Below are 18424 nucleotides of genomic sequence, written 5' to 3'. Positions count from 1 at the left end.
AATGTAGGCTCTTGAATAAGAAAAAACTAAACAAGATTTGAATCCCAGCTGTGCCACCAGCCAGAAACGTGACTTTGTGAACCTATCTGTCCTCAGTACCAATTTCCTAGCTGGTGAAAATGAAAAAAAAAAAAAATTAACATATCAGAGTTGTGGTTTAAATATGAAACAAAGTCACTTTTGGTCTTGGCATGTAACATCAGCATTCTAAACATCAGTACTGATGAGTTTGGTGAACTGCTTCGGTTTTTATTTCAATGTAAGCAAAGATCTCCACTAGTCTCAAATTACCCATATTAGAACAGACAAAAATTGAGTTCCACTTCCGCTAATGGTGGAAGACCTTGTATTTAACCAATGCTCTGACAAGTAACAATTACAGGTGCTTGACAATATATTAAAAACAACCATCTGAAAACATTAGAAAACAACCAAAAGCAAGTAGATATTGGAGGGAAGAAGATACTGAGAAGAAGGGAGGAGTTTCTTGTCCTCTTTGAGTTGGTACCAGTTGGGACAGTTGAAATTCAAAGAAAACTGCCAATCTGTTGATTGAGGCATTCAAAGGACAGACTAGGGTGACCACAGTAGCTAGAAAATAAGGGGAGATGAAGTGCCACAGAAGGGGAGTCCCAAGTCTGCATATAAACTCTCCAAATCTCTGGCAGAGCAAATCTGTGTAAACTACAGGTGTATAATAAAGGCACTTGGATAAAACAAAACTAAAACCTGCTCTACAGGTTCTTCAGGGTGAAGGGAAATGATACCAAATGGAGATTTAGATTTCTGGAAGAAGTGGAGAATATGTGAGTAAACTTCTCTTCCTCTTAGTTCCTTTAAAATACACATTAAGTATGTAAAGCAAAAATATATTGTGGATTTACAGCATATCTAAATGTAATATAAATGATATATAGGATAAAATACCAAGGAAAAGGCGGTGGTAAATCAAACTATAAAGTTACAAGATTCTTAAATCTTATAGGAAATGATCAATATTAACACAAAGTAGAATTTAAAAAGTTAAAGACACCATAATCCCAAGAGGACTGTGTAAATTATTAGAAGGGTCAGAGATATAAAACCAACAAATAATTAAAATGGAATGCTAAGAAATATCCAATTAACCCAAAAGAAGGAAGCTTTCAAAAAGAACAAGAGAGAAATAAAAAAATGGGGAAAATAGAAAATAAAAAAAGGTAGACCTTAATCCAACCATACCAGTAATTATGTTATTTATAAGTAAACATGCAAATTAGAAAATTAAAAAAAGGGCAAGCAAGACTCAATTACATGCTCTCTGTAAGAGATTTACTTACATTAAACATAAAGACAGATAAATAGATTGGAAGTTAATGGATGGACAAAAATTTAACTTGCAAATAGTAACCCTAAGAACGCATATTTTAGTATCAGAGTGGCTGGCTATATTAAATACCAGATAAAGTAGATTTCAAGACAAAGAATATTTCCAAAGACTTTTTTAAAGGACATTTAGTAATATTAAAAGGGGTAAATTACTGAGAGGCCACCATAGATAAGGTGTACACGTCAATGAGGGCCTCAAGATAAACAAGCAAAAACTGATATAATTAACAGGAAAAAGACAAACTCACCAAGTAAAAGCTGACAACTTTTAACTCATATCTCAACAATTTACTAGACACATACCTCCCTTCCTACTCCCCGCAAAATTCAGTAAGAACAAAGATGACGTTAGAATTATTACAGTCATCTTATCTGACACTCAACAACCACAGAATACACAATGGGCAAGACTCAAGAAGCAGACCACGTGCTGGGCTACAGCAAGTCTCAATGCATTTCACAACATTAAAATCATGACTAAACCCACTTCTAAATAATCTATGGATCATATACGAAATCAAAAAGAAAACTAGGAAAATCTTCTCACAGAAACACCACTATAAATCTTCTGGAGGAAAACACAGGAAGACTTTTTTTGTAGACAGGGATAGGTTTCTTAGGATACAAACAGTAAATATAATGGGAAAATGTTTAAGTTCAGACTACATAAAAGTTAGAACATCTGCTAATCAGAAGACACTGTTAGGAAAAGGAATAGGCAAGTCAGACGGAGAGTAAATATTTGTAAGACACGTATCTTGACAAAGTACTTGGATCTAAAACTGAATAATAGTTCCTACAACTGAATAATAGTAAGACAACCCTATTTTTAAAAGACCAAAAGTTCTAAATTAACACTTCTCAAAGGAAGATATTATGGCCAATAAACACATAAACAAGAACAAAATATTAAGCAAGAGGGAAAGGCAAATTAAAATTACAATGAGACATCGTCATACACAAAGCAGAATGGCTAAAATTTAAAAGATGACAATCAACTATTGATAAAGATGTAGAGTAACAAAAGCCCCATCCATTGATGTTACAATTACTTTGGGGAAAGTAAGTCTGTCAGTTACTTAAAAAGTTAAATATATATAACCTCAGGACTTCATGTCTACTGTTGCTGTCTACCTGAGACTATCCCAACATTATGTAAATCAGCAGTATTCCAATATAAAATGAAAAGTTTGGGGGGAAAAAACCCCACAGACGAGGCAACCAACTTGGGCAGCCACTCATTATTAGTATCTCTTTCCTCAGAAATGTGGAGACTGTAACTTGAGTGGAACAAAGCAGGGACAGACAGGTCAGGGGAGGCATCCTGGGGTGCAAAACCAGCAGTGGGCAGGAATGGAGAGGGGGTCCAGAGAAGGGAGAAGGTGATAAAGGGGCTTTGATTTTCATAAAACTCCTCACATTTAGTAAACCAGATAGTAAAAGTCAACAAATTTTTAACCCCCCTCCAAATGTCTCAAAACAGCAAAGTTATATTAAACACATACCTATCTGCAAGACAGCTAAAATTGAGCTATATAGATCAGTCTAAGCTACAGCTGAAGATCTTAGAAACTGTATCTTTAAAAACAGAAACTAAAGGGAAATAAAACTCCCAATCTGTCACCTGGTAAACACTAAACCAAGCTAATGCTTTCCTCTTATCAGGATAAACTTTTAAGAAGGTGGGGCCACACATTTTACCAAGAAATATAAAAGCTTTTCTAAAGAACTATCTAATCCTTTATGAATGAGATACTCACTTTGTTACGTATACATGGGCAAGGCAAATAACTCATTTTCTAAATGTAATGAATCAAATCTACATAAAGAGTTTCAAGCAGAAAAGAAAAATTTTCTAAGTACAAAATTTTATATGCTACATGATCAACTTTATTTTTAAGATGTTGTAATGCAGTAACACATCCCCTCCCTTCCCCACACTCTAGCACAGCAACAAGTAGAACCTAAGGGCAAAGTCTCAAGACCCGTAACTGAGCCAAGGTCCCCAGCATGATCTCAAATATCAGAACCCAACAGGCATATGGCAGAAAGCCCAAACTGCCAAAGTCAAGCTTCTGATAAGTCAGAGAGGCACAAACGCAGGACAAGATCTTATACTGGAAAAGGGGAGATTAAAAAAAAAGAAAAACACAGACCTCTCACTCTAAGCAAGGCTGCAAAACAAAATACCAATAGATACGAAGGAAACACACACACAGAGCAATTTCAATCAAAACATTAATTTCACAGTCAACAGAAGACCTCCTACTTAAAAACCTAAAAACATACTCCTAATTCCTCATGGGTCAATGAGAAAGTCACAAATACAATTTCAATTAGAAAAAAAGCACAAATCAAAGTACGATATACATAACTTCAAAGATTTAGCCAGGCTGAAACTGATTTACAGAAGACTGAAATGGACCCAGATGCAACTCAATGTAGTTAGAAAATATACAGTGCAACCTAAACAGAAAAGTTAATTTAACCAATCTTCAGTGAGTCCTTATCGTTTTCAAACTTTGATGTTCAGTATACATAAAGAATTCTTCCCAGTAAAAGAAATAACCCAAAGGGGAAAAAAATGGATCAAGAGAAAATGCAAAATGGCCAAGAAACTCACAAAAAGATGTCTCCTCACCCTAGTAAAGAAGGAAATGCAAATTAAAAATCCAATGGCATACCACTTCACATTCATAACATTAATATTAAAAAGAAAAAAAAAATCAAGTACTGGTAAAAATAAAGGAAAACCAGATCTACCTGTTATGTGGAAGCATTAAACTGTAAAAGTACCCTGAAGAGCAATAAGGCAAGATGTGTATCATCCCCTACAATCCAACAATTCCATTCCCAGACAAGTAGCCTGGAGAAGTCCTACACGTGTACTGGGGGAGATGTGCATACATGCTCACACTGGCGTGTACAGGAATCAACCCAAAGGCACCTGCAGAATGGGCTGTGCTGAGTCTTCATACTGGATAAATACGTAACAGGGAAAACCTGCTATTTTTTGCAAGACTGATATATTTTACAAATAATAAGGAAAAGGCCCATGAGACAAACACATCATGTTTCAGGAATGGGCAAAACCAAACTACATAATAGTTATTTCAAGGGTCAAATAATTTCAATTGCAATAGTTTTATTTGAAAAATTATGGCTTTAGACTAGGGATACCCAAGAAATTTAAGGTATTAGATTAGGTCACAGTGAAGATGGTTTAAAAAGCCTGATAGTTTAAAACATACACACACTTTTAAGGAACTGTTTCAATGGTAGATAATTCCTATGCTGGGTCTCCCCTAACCTCATCCTTCCAAGGGACCTCCAGGTGGGTCCCTCATCACCGCATCAAAACTTTTAATAATAAACTTCAAGGTATTAAGATACTTCAAAATATATGTCAAAGAGCATAACCTTACCTCCTTCTCTTGAGGTTTAGATGCCACAACACGTGTTCTCTCTCGCCTCATCTTGCCACCTCCACCACCTACTCCAGGAGATAAACCATTGGCTGCAGACATACTGAAATTTGGATAAGAAAAGCCACTAGGCAAAGAAAAAGAAAATTAAAACAAATGAAATATTACTCTGGTCCATAACTTGTTAATTAATACTAAAAAAAAAAAAAAAAAGATCTGTCAACAATTAAGAAAATAAATGTTCAGCTGAATGTGATTTTAAAAGCTCACAGATTTCTATGTGTAGATTTCTATTTCTTTAAACTTCTTAATCTTCAAGAAGGCAGATACAAATCAAATATAGGCCTTACAAAAAATATAAAGAAGCTTCACTATAAAGATGACAATACCTTTCTTGTTGCTCTCTATTTTGTCCTGGTGTAGTATTTTTTTCATAATCAGTCTAAAAAAAAAGGAATATAACATATTTATATAGCTGCTTATTTAATTTTAACACCACCTTTTTATCTGTGAACTTTAATATTTGGTGTCAGGAATTTGACAGTTGTTTAATGAATTTTAAAATCTACAACTCATACCCTGTCACCTGAATGATGACCAAGAGTTACAGTGTGATTATACACAAACTGATAATAAGCACAACTGTCTTTTAAACAAAACTGTAGCATACAAATTTAATACACATTATCAACCACACAAATATTTTACTTATGGCCTATTAAATGTGCAATCAAATTTACACTGACGGTCCTTTTGAAATGATTCTCTGCAACTTAAAGAGTTCTTCCATCTAAAGGAATGAGGGTTCCTTGGAGAACTGGCTGATTTCAGGGCTGGGGCTGAAAACTCACAAGATGAGCCTGGGTTGTTTTATAATATTAAAAAGCAACTAAGTGCTTGAAAAATGATGTGAAAATATTAAAAGGACATGAGCCGGTTCAAAGGCCAAATATGGGACAGTGAACATCAAAATAAATAATCCTAATAAAAGATTACAATCTTATCAAATTTAAGAATTCACACTGACTTAAATAAATACATAGAGAAATACATACATAGAGAAAACTTCCTACAGTAGAAAACCAACTTCATAAAGGTAGAAGAAATAGTAGAATTAGAAAACCACCATTTGGCATCTACAAATAAAAGATTCAGGCAAATATCATCAAAACTGCTAACAGTGGTGGGTAAAAAGGATATTTATACTCTTAAAGTTATCTTATTAGTTATAAAAGGTACAATACTAGCAATTTCACAGTGAAGAAATCCCATTGACACCACCTAAACTGCTGATCACAGCATCAGTGCAGGACAAACTGGCAGAAACTGCCGGATATTATGATACTGAGAAGAGTTCAGAATTTGTTCTGTGGTATTACTACCGAAAGTGCCTAACCAGAATCTGCTGCCGCTGCTGCTAAGTCGCTTTAGTCGTGTCCAACTCTGTGCGATCCCATAGACGGCAGCCCACCAGGTTCCCCCATCCCTGGGATTCTCCAGGTAAGAACACTGGAGTGGGTTGCCATTTCTTTCTCCAACCAGAATCTAATCATGAGCAAACAAACATCCTTGTACTCCTTCAGAAATATCAATGTTATGAAATACCAAAAACAAACCCCCCCAAAACCAAAAAACTGTTCTAGACTAAAGGAGATAAAGAAATTTGACAAATTTAACACATGATCTTCCATTTTTGTTCTTTTGGGACAACTGGCATCCTAACAAAATTTGCAATTAACAGTATTGTATTGATGATAAGATTCTTTCTGGTTTGGGTAACTTCTTCAGGTACGTGAGGGAATTTCTTGTTTGTAGAAACAGAAAAAGATAAAGGAAATGTAGTAAAATGTGGACTTCTTAAGATTTTTCATGCAAGTCCAAAATTATGTTCAAATTATTTTTTAAAGTCTGATAAAGCAAATATGACAAAATGTTAAAGACTGGTGAGTCAAGTTAAAGCAAATAGGTAAATACTGTATTGTACTATTCTCTCAATTTCAGTTTGAAATTTTTCAAGAAATTGAGTTGCCATGAAGATTCAATGAGCTTAAACCAACAAAGGCACAAATAGGAAGATGTTTTATAAATGGAAAAAGAACACACTTTAGTTAAATGACACAGGAAAACAGACAGACCCAGGACATGAGACAAAGTAGAAGACAAATGATCTGGCCTTTTCAAATACCAATGTGCCTAGCAATTCTACTCCAAGGTATAAGACCCAAGAGAAATGAATATCAATGTCCACAAAAAAACTGGCACTTGTATCAAAGTTCATTGCAATATTATTCATTACAGTGAAAAAGTGAAAAGGACCCAAATGTCCCTCAACTGATGAATGGATAAACAAAATCACTACATCTAAACAATGAAATATTATTCAGCAATAAAAAGGAACAATGTTCTGATATGAGGTGAACCTAAAAACATCATGCTAATGATGAAAATATGAAATAAGCCAAACACTAAGAACTACTTATTTTAAGATTTCATATATACGACATGTCCAGATAAGTAAATCTAAAGAGAAAGATAAATGGCTGCCTCAGGCTGGAGGTGGAGAGGTGAGAAGTGACTACTAATGGATATGAGATGTAGGGGAGAGGACGATAAGAATGTTCTGAAACTGACTAGTGACACAGACGAACAACTGTAAATGCACTAAATCCACTGAGCTATAAACTCTAAGGTGAATGGCAAGGTATGAGAATCACATCTCAATACAGAAGCAACATAAGAATAAAAACAGTGTGGTGAGGGTAAAGATTTGAGGTCTAGAAAGACAAAACCACAAGTAATACACTTGTTTGGATACCGGCTCAAAAAAGCAGCTATAGGGAATTCCCTGGCTGTCCAGTGGTTAGGACTCGGTACTTTTACTGCCAGAGCCCCAGGGTTCAATCCCTGGTTGGGGAATTAAGATCACACAAGCTGAGCAGTGGCAAAAAAGCAGCAGGTATAAACAACATATGAACTAGATTATTAGATAATATTAGGAAGGAACTGACATTAACTTTCTTAAACATGGTAACATAGGAGATATTAGTGTATCATATAGTATACCAAAGTACTCTGGGTGAACAGTCATGATACCTGAAATTTTCAAATAGCTCAACAACGCAGACAAAACACACAAATAAAGGTAGTGTGGCAAAATTATTTAATATAAACAATGCTTGCTAGTAAACACTAATTCAGGATATGACCAAGGTGTCAACCATTAAAAGCCATACCAATTCATAATCACTAATTCACAAACTTCACGCATTATCTAGTTGCTAGACTGCAATAGTAAATAATTGTACTTTACAATGTGTTCTTATTTATTTTAATCAATACTCAAAGACTAGTGAAAATAAACACATACTCACACTGTACTTTTTATCTATTCTTTGATTAGTCTTCCTTAATTCACCAGATGGAGTCAAAGATGGTTTAAAATAAACAGTTCGATTTGCTGCTATGGAAACTGGCTTTGGGATCATGAGTCTCTGAACAGGGGGGTACTGAGAGTCCACCTTAGAGAGAGGCAGAAATCAAAGACAAACTTTTATTTTCATATACCAGCCACGAATGTCTAAAAATTATTTGACAATAGCTAATATAACCAAGAGACTATGAGTACCTAGTTCTAGAGAAATACACAGTGGGTGCAAACAAACACTAAGAGGAAAAACTAAAAGTAAACGAATGTGTATTAACATTGATATTATTAATCTATGTAAGTACGAATTTATTTAGACATATACCTATATATACATATACTTTCAAAATGGTTTCACCGACTATTTTATTCTAAACTTAATGACTTCACACACATGACACACACAAGGAAACTTCTACAGAGCATTTTGAATACTCTAAGCTTTTACAGGATGAATTTCAAATATATGAACCAAAATTGATTTTGCCACATTTTCCCCAAATTACTATCTATATTTTCTTCACTTATAAATATTTAACTAGGCGACCCACTCCAGTACTCTTGCCTGGAGAATCCCAGGGACGGAGGAGCCTGGTAGGCTGCAGTCCATGGGGTCACTAAGAGTCGGACATGACTGAGCGACTTCACTTTCACTTTTCACTTTCATGCATTGGAGAAGGAAATGGCAGCCCACTCCAGTGTTCTTGCCTGGAGAATCCCAGGTACGGGGGAGCCTGGTGGGCTGCCATCTATGGGGTCGCACAGAGTCGGACACAACTGAAGCGACTCAGCAGCAGCAGCTATGAAAACTTTAATTGCTTAAAATGTGTGCAAATCTCTCCAAGTAAACTTTCCTCCATTGTTATTTAAAAACCAAGTCTTTACAATTTAAGTCTAATTAGTAAAGCACAGTGAAGAATTCCAAATCTTAAGATGAACTGGCTTTGTTATCGAAGAACACAAGTGTTATGTCAACGTCTTTTGGTACACTGAAACACAGCAAAACTCCAGTTGGTGTGAGATGACTATAAAGCCAAGGGCTTCTACTTTGTCCAAAGATTATAATACTATGAATACAGTCCTTTCACCCAGCAGCAGCTGTGAACAATGTTGGTTTCCAGGGCAAAGCCTCCATCTAGTCCCTAGCTCTTCCCTAAATCCTCATCACAAATGTGATCCTACAATTCAATGAGAAAGTCTATTTTGTAGACTGTTCTGATTGCAACTGTGAAACCTGAACAACAATACTGTATCCTGGCCTTTATATTTCCTAGCATTCGCTACCAAAATTTTACTGAAACTACTGTTGTCGTCATTTACTTGTTGTGTCAGACTCTTGCAACCCCATCAACTTATACTATACTCAATCACTAATAAAATTTTTGTTGATGAGAACTTCTCTTATGACATAATTTTAAAATTTTACTTCTTTTTAAACAATCTGATATAAATGAGTCACAGAAAAGCAGATAATGGCTTAACTTAATCCCATTACACAGCCAATAATGAATTCCCTCTTGCTTTATTACAAATGTCTGAAAGGGAAAGTCTCAGTCGAGTCCACCTCTTTGCGACCCAACGGACTATACAGTCTATGGAATTCCCCAGGGCAGAATATTGGAGTGGGTAGCTTTTCCCTTCTCCGGGATCTTCCCAACCCAGGGATCGAACCCAGATCTCCCACACTGCAGGAGGATTCTTTACCAGCTGAGCCATAAGGTAATACTAAAAACTGAGAAATAATGCTATCCCAAGAAAAAGCTCAATTAATATTTTCTTTTCTGCATCAGAACTGCAGTAAAATAATTGTCATTTACCAGTATCTTGAACACAGTTCCTACAATTAATTCAGAAATTTATGATAATTTTAATCAATTACTCCTGAGGGAACCTGGTGGTGTAATAAATGCTTTACAAGGAATTATGTGGGAATCTGCTTTCCCTTAAGGGCACTTATACATAAATATAACTGACAAAAATTATACCTCTTTAACCTTAACTATCAAGCATTTCCCACAATAAAACCCCAAACTAATTTTAACCAAATAGAATGTGATAAAAAGGTTTATCAAGATATAACTATTACATTTTTCATTAGCTCTGCTGTCTTGGCTGACTGATGGAAGAAGTTATGCAAACTGGAAATCCTATCACACATAACTGATTTGACATGTTTATGAGGAAAACTTACAAAGTAACTATGTTCAATGAGAACTTTAGTTCATTGAACTGCTAATTAAACATGTCAAGCTCTGTTCACGCCTATCTTCATTTATCAAAAGATAAGAGTTACTCGTATAAAGACAGCCAGAAATATACAAAATAGTTAACTAATAAGAACCTACTGTACAGCACAGGGAACTCAAGACTCTGTAACAACCTATATGGGAAAAGAACCTAAAAAAAGAGGGAATACATGTATATGCATAACTGATTCACTCTGCTGTATACCTGAAACTAACACAATACTGTAAATCAATTATTAAAAAAAAAGACTGCCAGGATACTGAAAATGGAAATGCCAAGATATAATTAATATATACCATCTACTACATATACAGCATGTGCTAAGGCCCTCACAAGAAACTGCAAAATCCAAGTTAAAAAAAAAAAAAGTCCATTTTTTTCAAACAGGTTCCTTAATGACCATCAACTAAAGCCAATTTATGTATTTGCCAACTTAAAAATAAATATAAAACTGCCAGTACCTTAGATAAATGCTAAAGAAGGCTTACCTTTTCCCTTTTGGCCTGAAAGTCTGTGGTGGTATCCATCCCACTCCTATCAAGAGGCTAAATAAATAAAATACCATTAGAATGGACGGGAAACTGAAAAATATGGTATCACCAACATGTGAAAACGTACCTCTTTAAAGATTTAAAAGTCAACTTACAGAATTCAGAGGAGAAGAAAAAACAGATGGAATTCTTTTTGCATCCTGTTAATGTTGAAATAACGAAATTAAGATTTCTCACTAAGCTTAAATTTTGCTATATTCCTGAATCTAATTGTGATTTTAAAAACTTACCGCTAGAGGACTTGACATCTTCTCCAAGGACTGCAATATCCTCCGAGCTGTTGAACTGGTCACACCATAGGCCTGTGCACTGGGCTGCTTAGCTTTCATCTGTCTTCTGACTGGTGCCTATAATGTGAACCTTGAGTTATTTGCTGGAACTTTATACTCTAAAGCACAAATTTCAGAGAGTGAAAATAACTATGAAACAGAATTTTATGTGCAAAGTGAAAAAGAATTAACTGTTAACATCAACCTGTCTTTGGGTGGTGTCATTAAGCTCATGTTCAACTTTTTTTCTTTATGCCTTAATTGAAAATTTCAATTCTCTGAATCCTGTGAGGGGCGAGGGAGGTTTGGAGGACTCAAAGTACCTGATTTCAGGACTTACTATCAAGATATAGTAATCAAGACAAAAGAATAGTGTTGACAAAAGGATACACACACACACACACACACACACCAAAAGAACAGAAAGTCCAGAAATAGAGCCACATATATGGTCAATTCATTTTCAAAAAAGGTGCAAAGACAATTCAATGGTTAAAGTACAATCTTATCAACAAACAGTACGTATGAGAAAAAATGGACATTCATTTGTTTAAAAGAATGAATCTTGATCCACACTTCATACTATACATAAAAATTTTAACTCAAAATGAATCAAAGGTCTAAATTAAAACCTAAAACTATAAAGCTTTTAAAAGAAAACAGAAGAAAATCTCTGTGACCTTGGGTTGGGTAAAAATTTCTAGACATGACACCAAAGGCATGAACCATAAAAGGAAGAAAAAAAAAACAAAACCTGATATGCTGAATGTCTTCAAAAGTAAAAACTTCTCTCGACAAGGTATTGTTAAGATAAGCCAGAGAATGGGAGAAAATACATGTAAAACATATATCTAATAAAGGACATACACCCTGAATAATGAATTCTCAAAACTCATGAATAAGAAAAAAAAACTTATTTAAAAATGAGCAAAAGGGACAGATTAAATTGCCAAAGGGGATTAACAGGTGTACCCTTCCATATATAAAATAAGTCACAAGGATGTAATGTATACATAGGGAATATATTCAACAATATTTTAACAACTTTGTATGGCAATGGATAGTAACTGGTCTTGTGGTTATTTCATAATGTATAAAAATATCAAGCCACTATGTTGCATACCTAAAACTAATATTTCATATTGTAACTCAATAAAAAATTTAGATTTTTATTAATGGGCAACATTTGTACACATACTTCACCCCAGGTATACTGATGGTAATAAGCACCATCATGGTCATTAGGGAAATGCAAAACCACAGTAAGTTGGAATTGTCACTACATGCCTATAAAAAATTGATGACAAGTGCTGACGGTATGGTGAGAACGCAAAGGGGTAGCACCCACTTTGGAAAACACTCCAGTGGTTTATTATAAAATTACTGTATATACCATGTGACTCAGCAATCCAACTTCTAGGAGTATACCCAAGAGAAATGAAAATTAATGTCCATAGCAGTTTTATTCACAATAGACAAAAATTAGAAATAATCTAAGCATCCTTTTACTAGTGAGTAGATAAGCAAACTGTATAACTGCAATAAAAAGGAATTAACTACTGATATATGCAAATATAGACTGATCTGCATAATGCCTAAGTGTATTATGCTAAATAGAATAAGCCACATTCAAAAAAATACACAGTGTATGATTAAATTTATGACATCCTGGGGGAAAAAAAAAGAAAACTACAGGAAAAGAAAACAGATACTGGTTGCCAAGAGGTGAAGTACAAAGAAGGGCTGACTACAGAGTTTCCCAAGAATGTTCTGGTATGATGGAAATGTTTATTCAGTATTTTGAGTGCAGAAGGAGTTATTCAACTGTATGTGTTTAGTTAAAATACAAATACTGTGATACGGGTAAATTCTACTATATGTTACATACACCTCAACTTTTTAAAAAAGGAATTAACTACCATACTTTCTAAAACACACACACACAAATAATGGATAAAATGTTCACTTTGGTGCAAAATAATATTAATATAGCTCCTAAATGAAAAGAACGCAATCCAGTTTTATCATTTCACCAAAGAATAAATGGACCCAAACTTTTTTTGAGTGACAATAGTTAACTTATTTTTAAAAGAAAAAAAGGTATAAGCCCCCTTCTATTCAAACCAACCTGATACGGTGTGTTCCGTAGTTTAGACTGTCTTACAGCGGCTGCTGCCCCGCCATACGTTGTTTTTCCAGGGTAAAAAGGAGAATCTCCAAGTTGACTTGTTTTAAAAATTGAAGAGTTCCCAAGTGACTGCACAGAAACATAACGATAAATTATAAGACAAGCCCTCAAAACTAATGTGGTTAAATCAAATCAAATTAGGACTCACAGGAGAAAGTGCTCCAAAGGCAGACAAGTTGAATGCTGGTTTTTTTGAGCTGGTGGCAGTGTGCTGTGAGAATGAATGAGAACGTTCAGCCTCTGGGGACCACAGAGGTGGCACCGAAGTGTTCTTTGAAACAGCTATATCTGAAATAAAAATATGCAATGCACAGTAATAACACTATAACAAGGCCTATGCTTTTATAAATAGAAAATGAAAATGACAGCCAAGTTAGAAAAAAATTATCCCATGAAATTTATTTTCTACTACCAAAATTATTTACTACCAAATGCCAAGAATACCTTTATCAGAAGCTCTTGAAGAAAAACCACTGGTGGTTGAGATGTTATCATCATCATGCTGAGAGGTAGAATCTTTAATTTCCTTTACGAGGGAAAATCCAGAACTGCCGATGGGGAATGCCGAAGATGTGGAGGGCTGACAGTGTAACGCAGGAGAGTCCAACATGGAGAAATTCAAATGGCTCCGATGAAGAGAAGGCCTTGTTAATACATCTGGATAATTTGAAGCGGTACTAGTTGTTGAGGGTTCTAAAGAGAACAGCAATAACATTATTAACACTCAGTTTAGAAAAAGCAATGTACTATCAAAATAAAAGTGTTTGTTTGAAGAAAATATACTATATAATAAACATAACTTCCATTCAAAACACTGAAGCCTCCTGTGATAAGCCCAATTTAAGATATTCTTTAGCCAAACAAGGTTTTCAACTAAGTGAAATTAACTTGCCTAGCCTACTGCCAAAATACACTTTAGTGATCAAAATATACTTGTCAACAAATTTGGCAAAGCAGCAAAATACAAAATCAACATGCAGAAATCAGTTTTGTTCTATACATTAACAATGAAAAACAAGAAAATTATTCCATTAACAGTAGCATCAAAAAGAATAAAACACTTAGGAATTGACTAAGGAAGTGAAAGAACTTGCAAGATGAAAACTACAAAACATGACTGAAAGAAATTTAAGATGTAAATAAATGGAAAAACATCCCATGTTCTTAGACTGAAAGACCTAAAATTGTTAAAATGTCAATACTACCCAAAGTGATCTGCAGAGTCAATGCAATTTCTTTAAAAAACAAACAAACAAACAAAAAAAACCCAATGATCCTTTTTTGATGAAATAGAAAAATTCGTCCTAAACTTCCTATTGAATCTCAATCAACCCCTAATGACCAAAATAATCCTGAAAAAGAACAACAAGAATGGAGATGTCACACTTCCTGATTTCAAAAAATCATTACAAAACAGCAATCAAAGGCATGGTGCTGGCCTAAAGACAGACATGTAGACCAAAAGGACATAACAGAGAGCCAAGAAATAAACCCTTACACACACGGTCAAATGATCCCTGACAGAGCACCAACACCAGTCAATGGAAAGAATCATTTCTTCAATAAATAATTTGGGGAAAACTGGATATCCACAGGCAAAAGAAGGAAACTGGACCCTTTCCTACACCATACACAAAAATAAGCACTAAATGATTAAAGATCTAAACATAAGACTCCAAAATATAAAGTTTACAGAAAAAAACAGAAAAGCTTTAAGATGCTGATCTTGGCAATGATTTCTCAGATATGACAGGCAATAAAAGAAAAAAGACATGTGGGACTGTATCAAACTAAAAAACTTTTGAGCACTAAGACATGATAATCAAGAGAGAAAAGGCAACTTAAGGAATAAAAGAAATAGAAATAAAAATAGAAGATGTTTGCAAATCATATATGATAAGGTGTCAATATCCAGAACATATAAAGGACTCCTACAATAGTAAATCAAACTATCTGATTAAAAATTGGGCAAAGGATTTGAACAGACTCTTGTCCAAAAATGATACACAGTCAACAAGCATATGGAAAGATTCTCAACATTTCTAAACAGAGATATGCATATTGAAACCAGTGAGATACCACTTCACACTCCTAAGGACAGCTACTATCACAAAGAATTAAAAACAGAATTACCACACGACCCAACAACTCCACTTCTGGATATATATCCAAAAGAACTGAGAGTCTCAAAGAGATCTGTATAACCATGTTCGTAACAGCATTATTCACAACAGCCAAAGTTGGAAGAAACCTAAGTGTCCATCAACAGATGAATGAATAATGTGGTAAATACATACAATGAATATTATTGTCGTAAAAAGGAAATAAATTCCAATACATAGAACGATGCGAATGAACTCTGAAGACATTCTGCTAAGTGAAGTGAGTCAGTCACTGAAGGAGAAATATTTACGATTCTACTCATTTGAAGTATGCAGTCAAAGTCATAGCAAAAGTACAATGGTGTTTGCCAGGGGCTGAGGGGAAGGGAATGGGAAATTAGTGTTTAATGTAATAATTTCTTACCAAGTTTGCTCAAGTTAAGGGAGAAACTGGCAGGAGCTTCAAAATTTACTGGTATTGGCACTTACACCTATTGGTATCTAAAGACTATCATATTTCAATTATCTCCACAGTCAGGATTCGTATACACATAGGCTGAAATGTTTCTTATAGCATGAAGTATTCTAATTTTGTAGTAGATCCTAAAAGTGCTTTTTACTGACCCATTCTCTCACCCCCACAGCAGTTTATCCCATGGGATGTTTTCAAGCTATTGGCAGACATCTACTCAATCTAGCATATACAGAAGCCATAGAGAAAAAGCAAGCTAGTATGATACACTTCTACTGGAAGGTATGCTGCTAACAGCAATGCCAGTTTTTCAGGTTTATATAGCTTCCTTACCCTCTAAACCAGGCCCAATAAAGGACACATTTGGGGACAGTAAGACTAAATGAGGTCATGTCATCTACAGATTCCCATCAGCCACAAAGGCTCAGTTTCCGAGAGCACACCTATGGTATCACAGCGTTAATCAGCCAGTAAATCTAAACTTCAGTCCATGGCTGACCAGCATGGTACATGCACCATTGTGGGTGTCCCCCTCAGAGGCCTGAACTCTTGCTGAATCGATAAAAATCTATCCTCTACATTATTTGAGGTTCTCCTCACTGATTAATGCCATTAACCGAGTAAAAGAAATCTAGACACCTCATGGCTCACCATCATTAAAACACGCAATACAAGGAGGTGCATAAACGCAGAAAGCTGCAGACAGCAGGTATCAAAGAGGCTGCAGATTCTGTAACCGTTCATTTGAAGGGTGTGCTATTTGAAGGATGTACAGTATTCTCCTGGTCCAGTTACTATTAATATATGAGTTACACTGGTAATCGGTAAGCAACATGCAGGATTGTTACATCTAATTTTACACTACTTTAAGAGCAAGTATGTCTAAGTTGTTTTGAGAACGCACTGTCAAATTTAAGAATAATGTTCCACAGAGTAAACAAAGTGATTTATCGTTATTTATCGTTATCTAATAAGATTTATCATTATTTATCATTATCTAATAAGATCTATATTCATCACACAGGAGAGTTATCAATTGATACTGTAGTCACACATGTGGCTGTAAGTACTGAATACTTTGAGAAAGACGGAGGCAGCCTGTCAAAAGAGATCTGCCTAGAACTTACAGATTTTAAGACAGGAGCAGGAGTCAGCTCTAAGACAAGACACAGGGAAAAATGTCACCAAGTTTCTGAAGTTAGTATCAAAAGCTGCTCACAATTTGCTTCTAAATCAGAGGAGTTCGAATGAGAAGGCGGGTGAACAGATGTGGGAACGAGGAAAACAAAGTCAGCCGTACGCTGGCTGTCCCTGAAACTGGCTAACAGGTCCGAGGGGTTTACCGTATTATCCCCCTCCTTCCTTTTGTACTTTGAAAATTTCCATAATAATTTAAATTTACAAATTATTCACAAAGGTGTGTGTACTATGTATATATATAATAGAAAGCTACTGTGTAAACTTAATAATATAATGAATAAAATCCAAGTGGGAATGAACCTTGGCAGACCACTGCCATCATTTCAACAAAAGTACAAACACACAAACAGAAAGAAACCTCACAGCTGTACAATGAGACACTCCATTTATCTCACAGCTAAACTGAATTCTTCAAGTTAGTTAATCCCCACAAGCATTAGGATGGAAAAAGCTTCAGTCACGGTAGATATATGGTGGTGCACACTACAAGTCTCTAGTCAAGAGAGAAGTTGGGGTCCCATTCGATGTCAGAAGAGAATGACACAGAAGCAGTCACCCTAGAGACCTACCAAGTAAAACCACCAGATGGTTGCTAGTAATATATTAGAAAGAGATCTTGAAAAGTACAGATATTAAAACTCTCTGCTGCTGCTGCTAAGTCGCTTCAGTCGTGTCCAACTCTGTGCGACCCCATAGACGGCAGCCCACCAGGCTCCCCAGTCCCTGGAATTCTCCAGGCAAGAACACTGGGGTGGGTTGCCATTTCCTTCCCCAATGCGTGAAAGTGAAGTTGCTCAGTCGTGTCCGACCTCAGCGACCCCATGGACTGCAGCCTTCCAAGCTCCTCCATCCATGGGATTTTCCAGGCAAGAGTACTGGAGTGGGGTGCCATTGCCTTCTCCTAAAACTCCCTAAGTTACTCTAATAAAAAAGACTAAACCAAATTGAGTATCACTAAGAAAAGTTAGATTTGCCACTTCTCCAAAATAAGAATCCCTCTTTCAGCCCATTTCACGCTCACTAGTTCTCACTAAAAGCAAATCAGGCAGGAAAATAAGTTACTAAGTATACCAAAATTAATAGGTACATATTCACATCAATTATTGAGGCAAGACAAGACTTAAGTTATCAAAAAAATTGCTGTAACTGGAAATCAAAACATGCAGTGAAAGAAAACA

General features: G+C 35.4%; 1 protein-coding gene across 1 annotated transcript in view; it reads right to left on the bottom strand.

Annotated features, from left to right (window-relative positions):
* The window catches only part of NUP153 (nucleoporin 153), a 74099-nt gene that overhangs the window by 38188 nt on the left and 17487 nt on the right, over positions 1–18424 (bottom strand). The window contains exons 3-11 of the mRNA XM_061398779.1: positions 13917–14165; positions 13621–13760; positions 13413–13541; positions 11246–11362; positions 11111–11155; positions 10953–11009; positions 8165–8311; positions 5183–5235; positions 4794–4920 (exon numbers count right to left, since the gene is read on the bottom strand). Of these exons, the coding sequence (XP_061254763.1) occupies positions 4794–4920; positions 5183–5235; positions 8165–8311; positions 10953–11009; positions 11111–11155; positions 11246–11362; positions 13413–13541; positions 13621–13760; positions 13917–14165 (1064 nt within the window). The remainder of the gene's footprint in view (positions 1–4793; positions 4921–5182; positions 5236–8164; positions 8312–10952; positions 11010–11110; positions 11156–11245; positions 11363–13412; positions 13542–13620; positions 13761–13916; positions 14166–18424) is intronic.

This window comes from Bos javanicus, chromosome 23 (genome assembly GCF_032452875.1).
Source record: "Bos javanicus breed banteng chromosome 23, ARS-OSU_banteng_1.0, whole genome shotgun sequence".
Lineage (NCBI taxonomy): Eukaryota > Metazoa > Chordata > Mammalia > Artiodactyla > Bovidae > Bos > Bos javanicus.
Note: the sequence above shows the minus strand (reverse complement) of the source record. Positions and strands in the feature narration are given on the sequence as shown.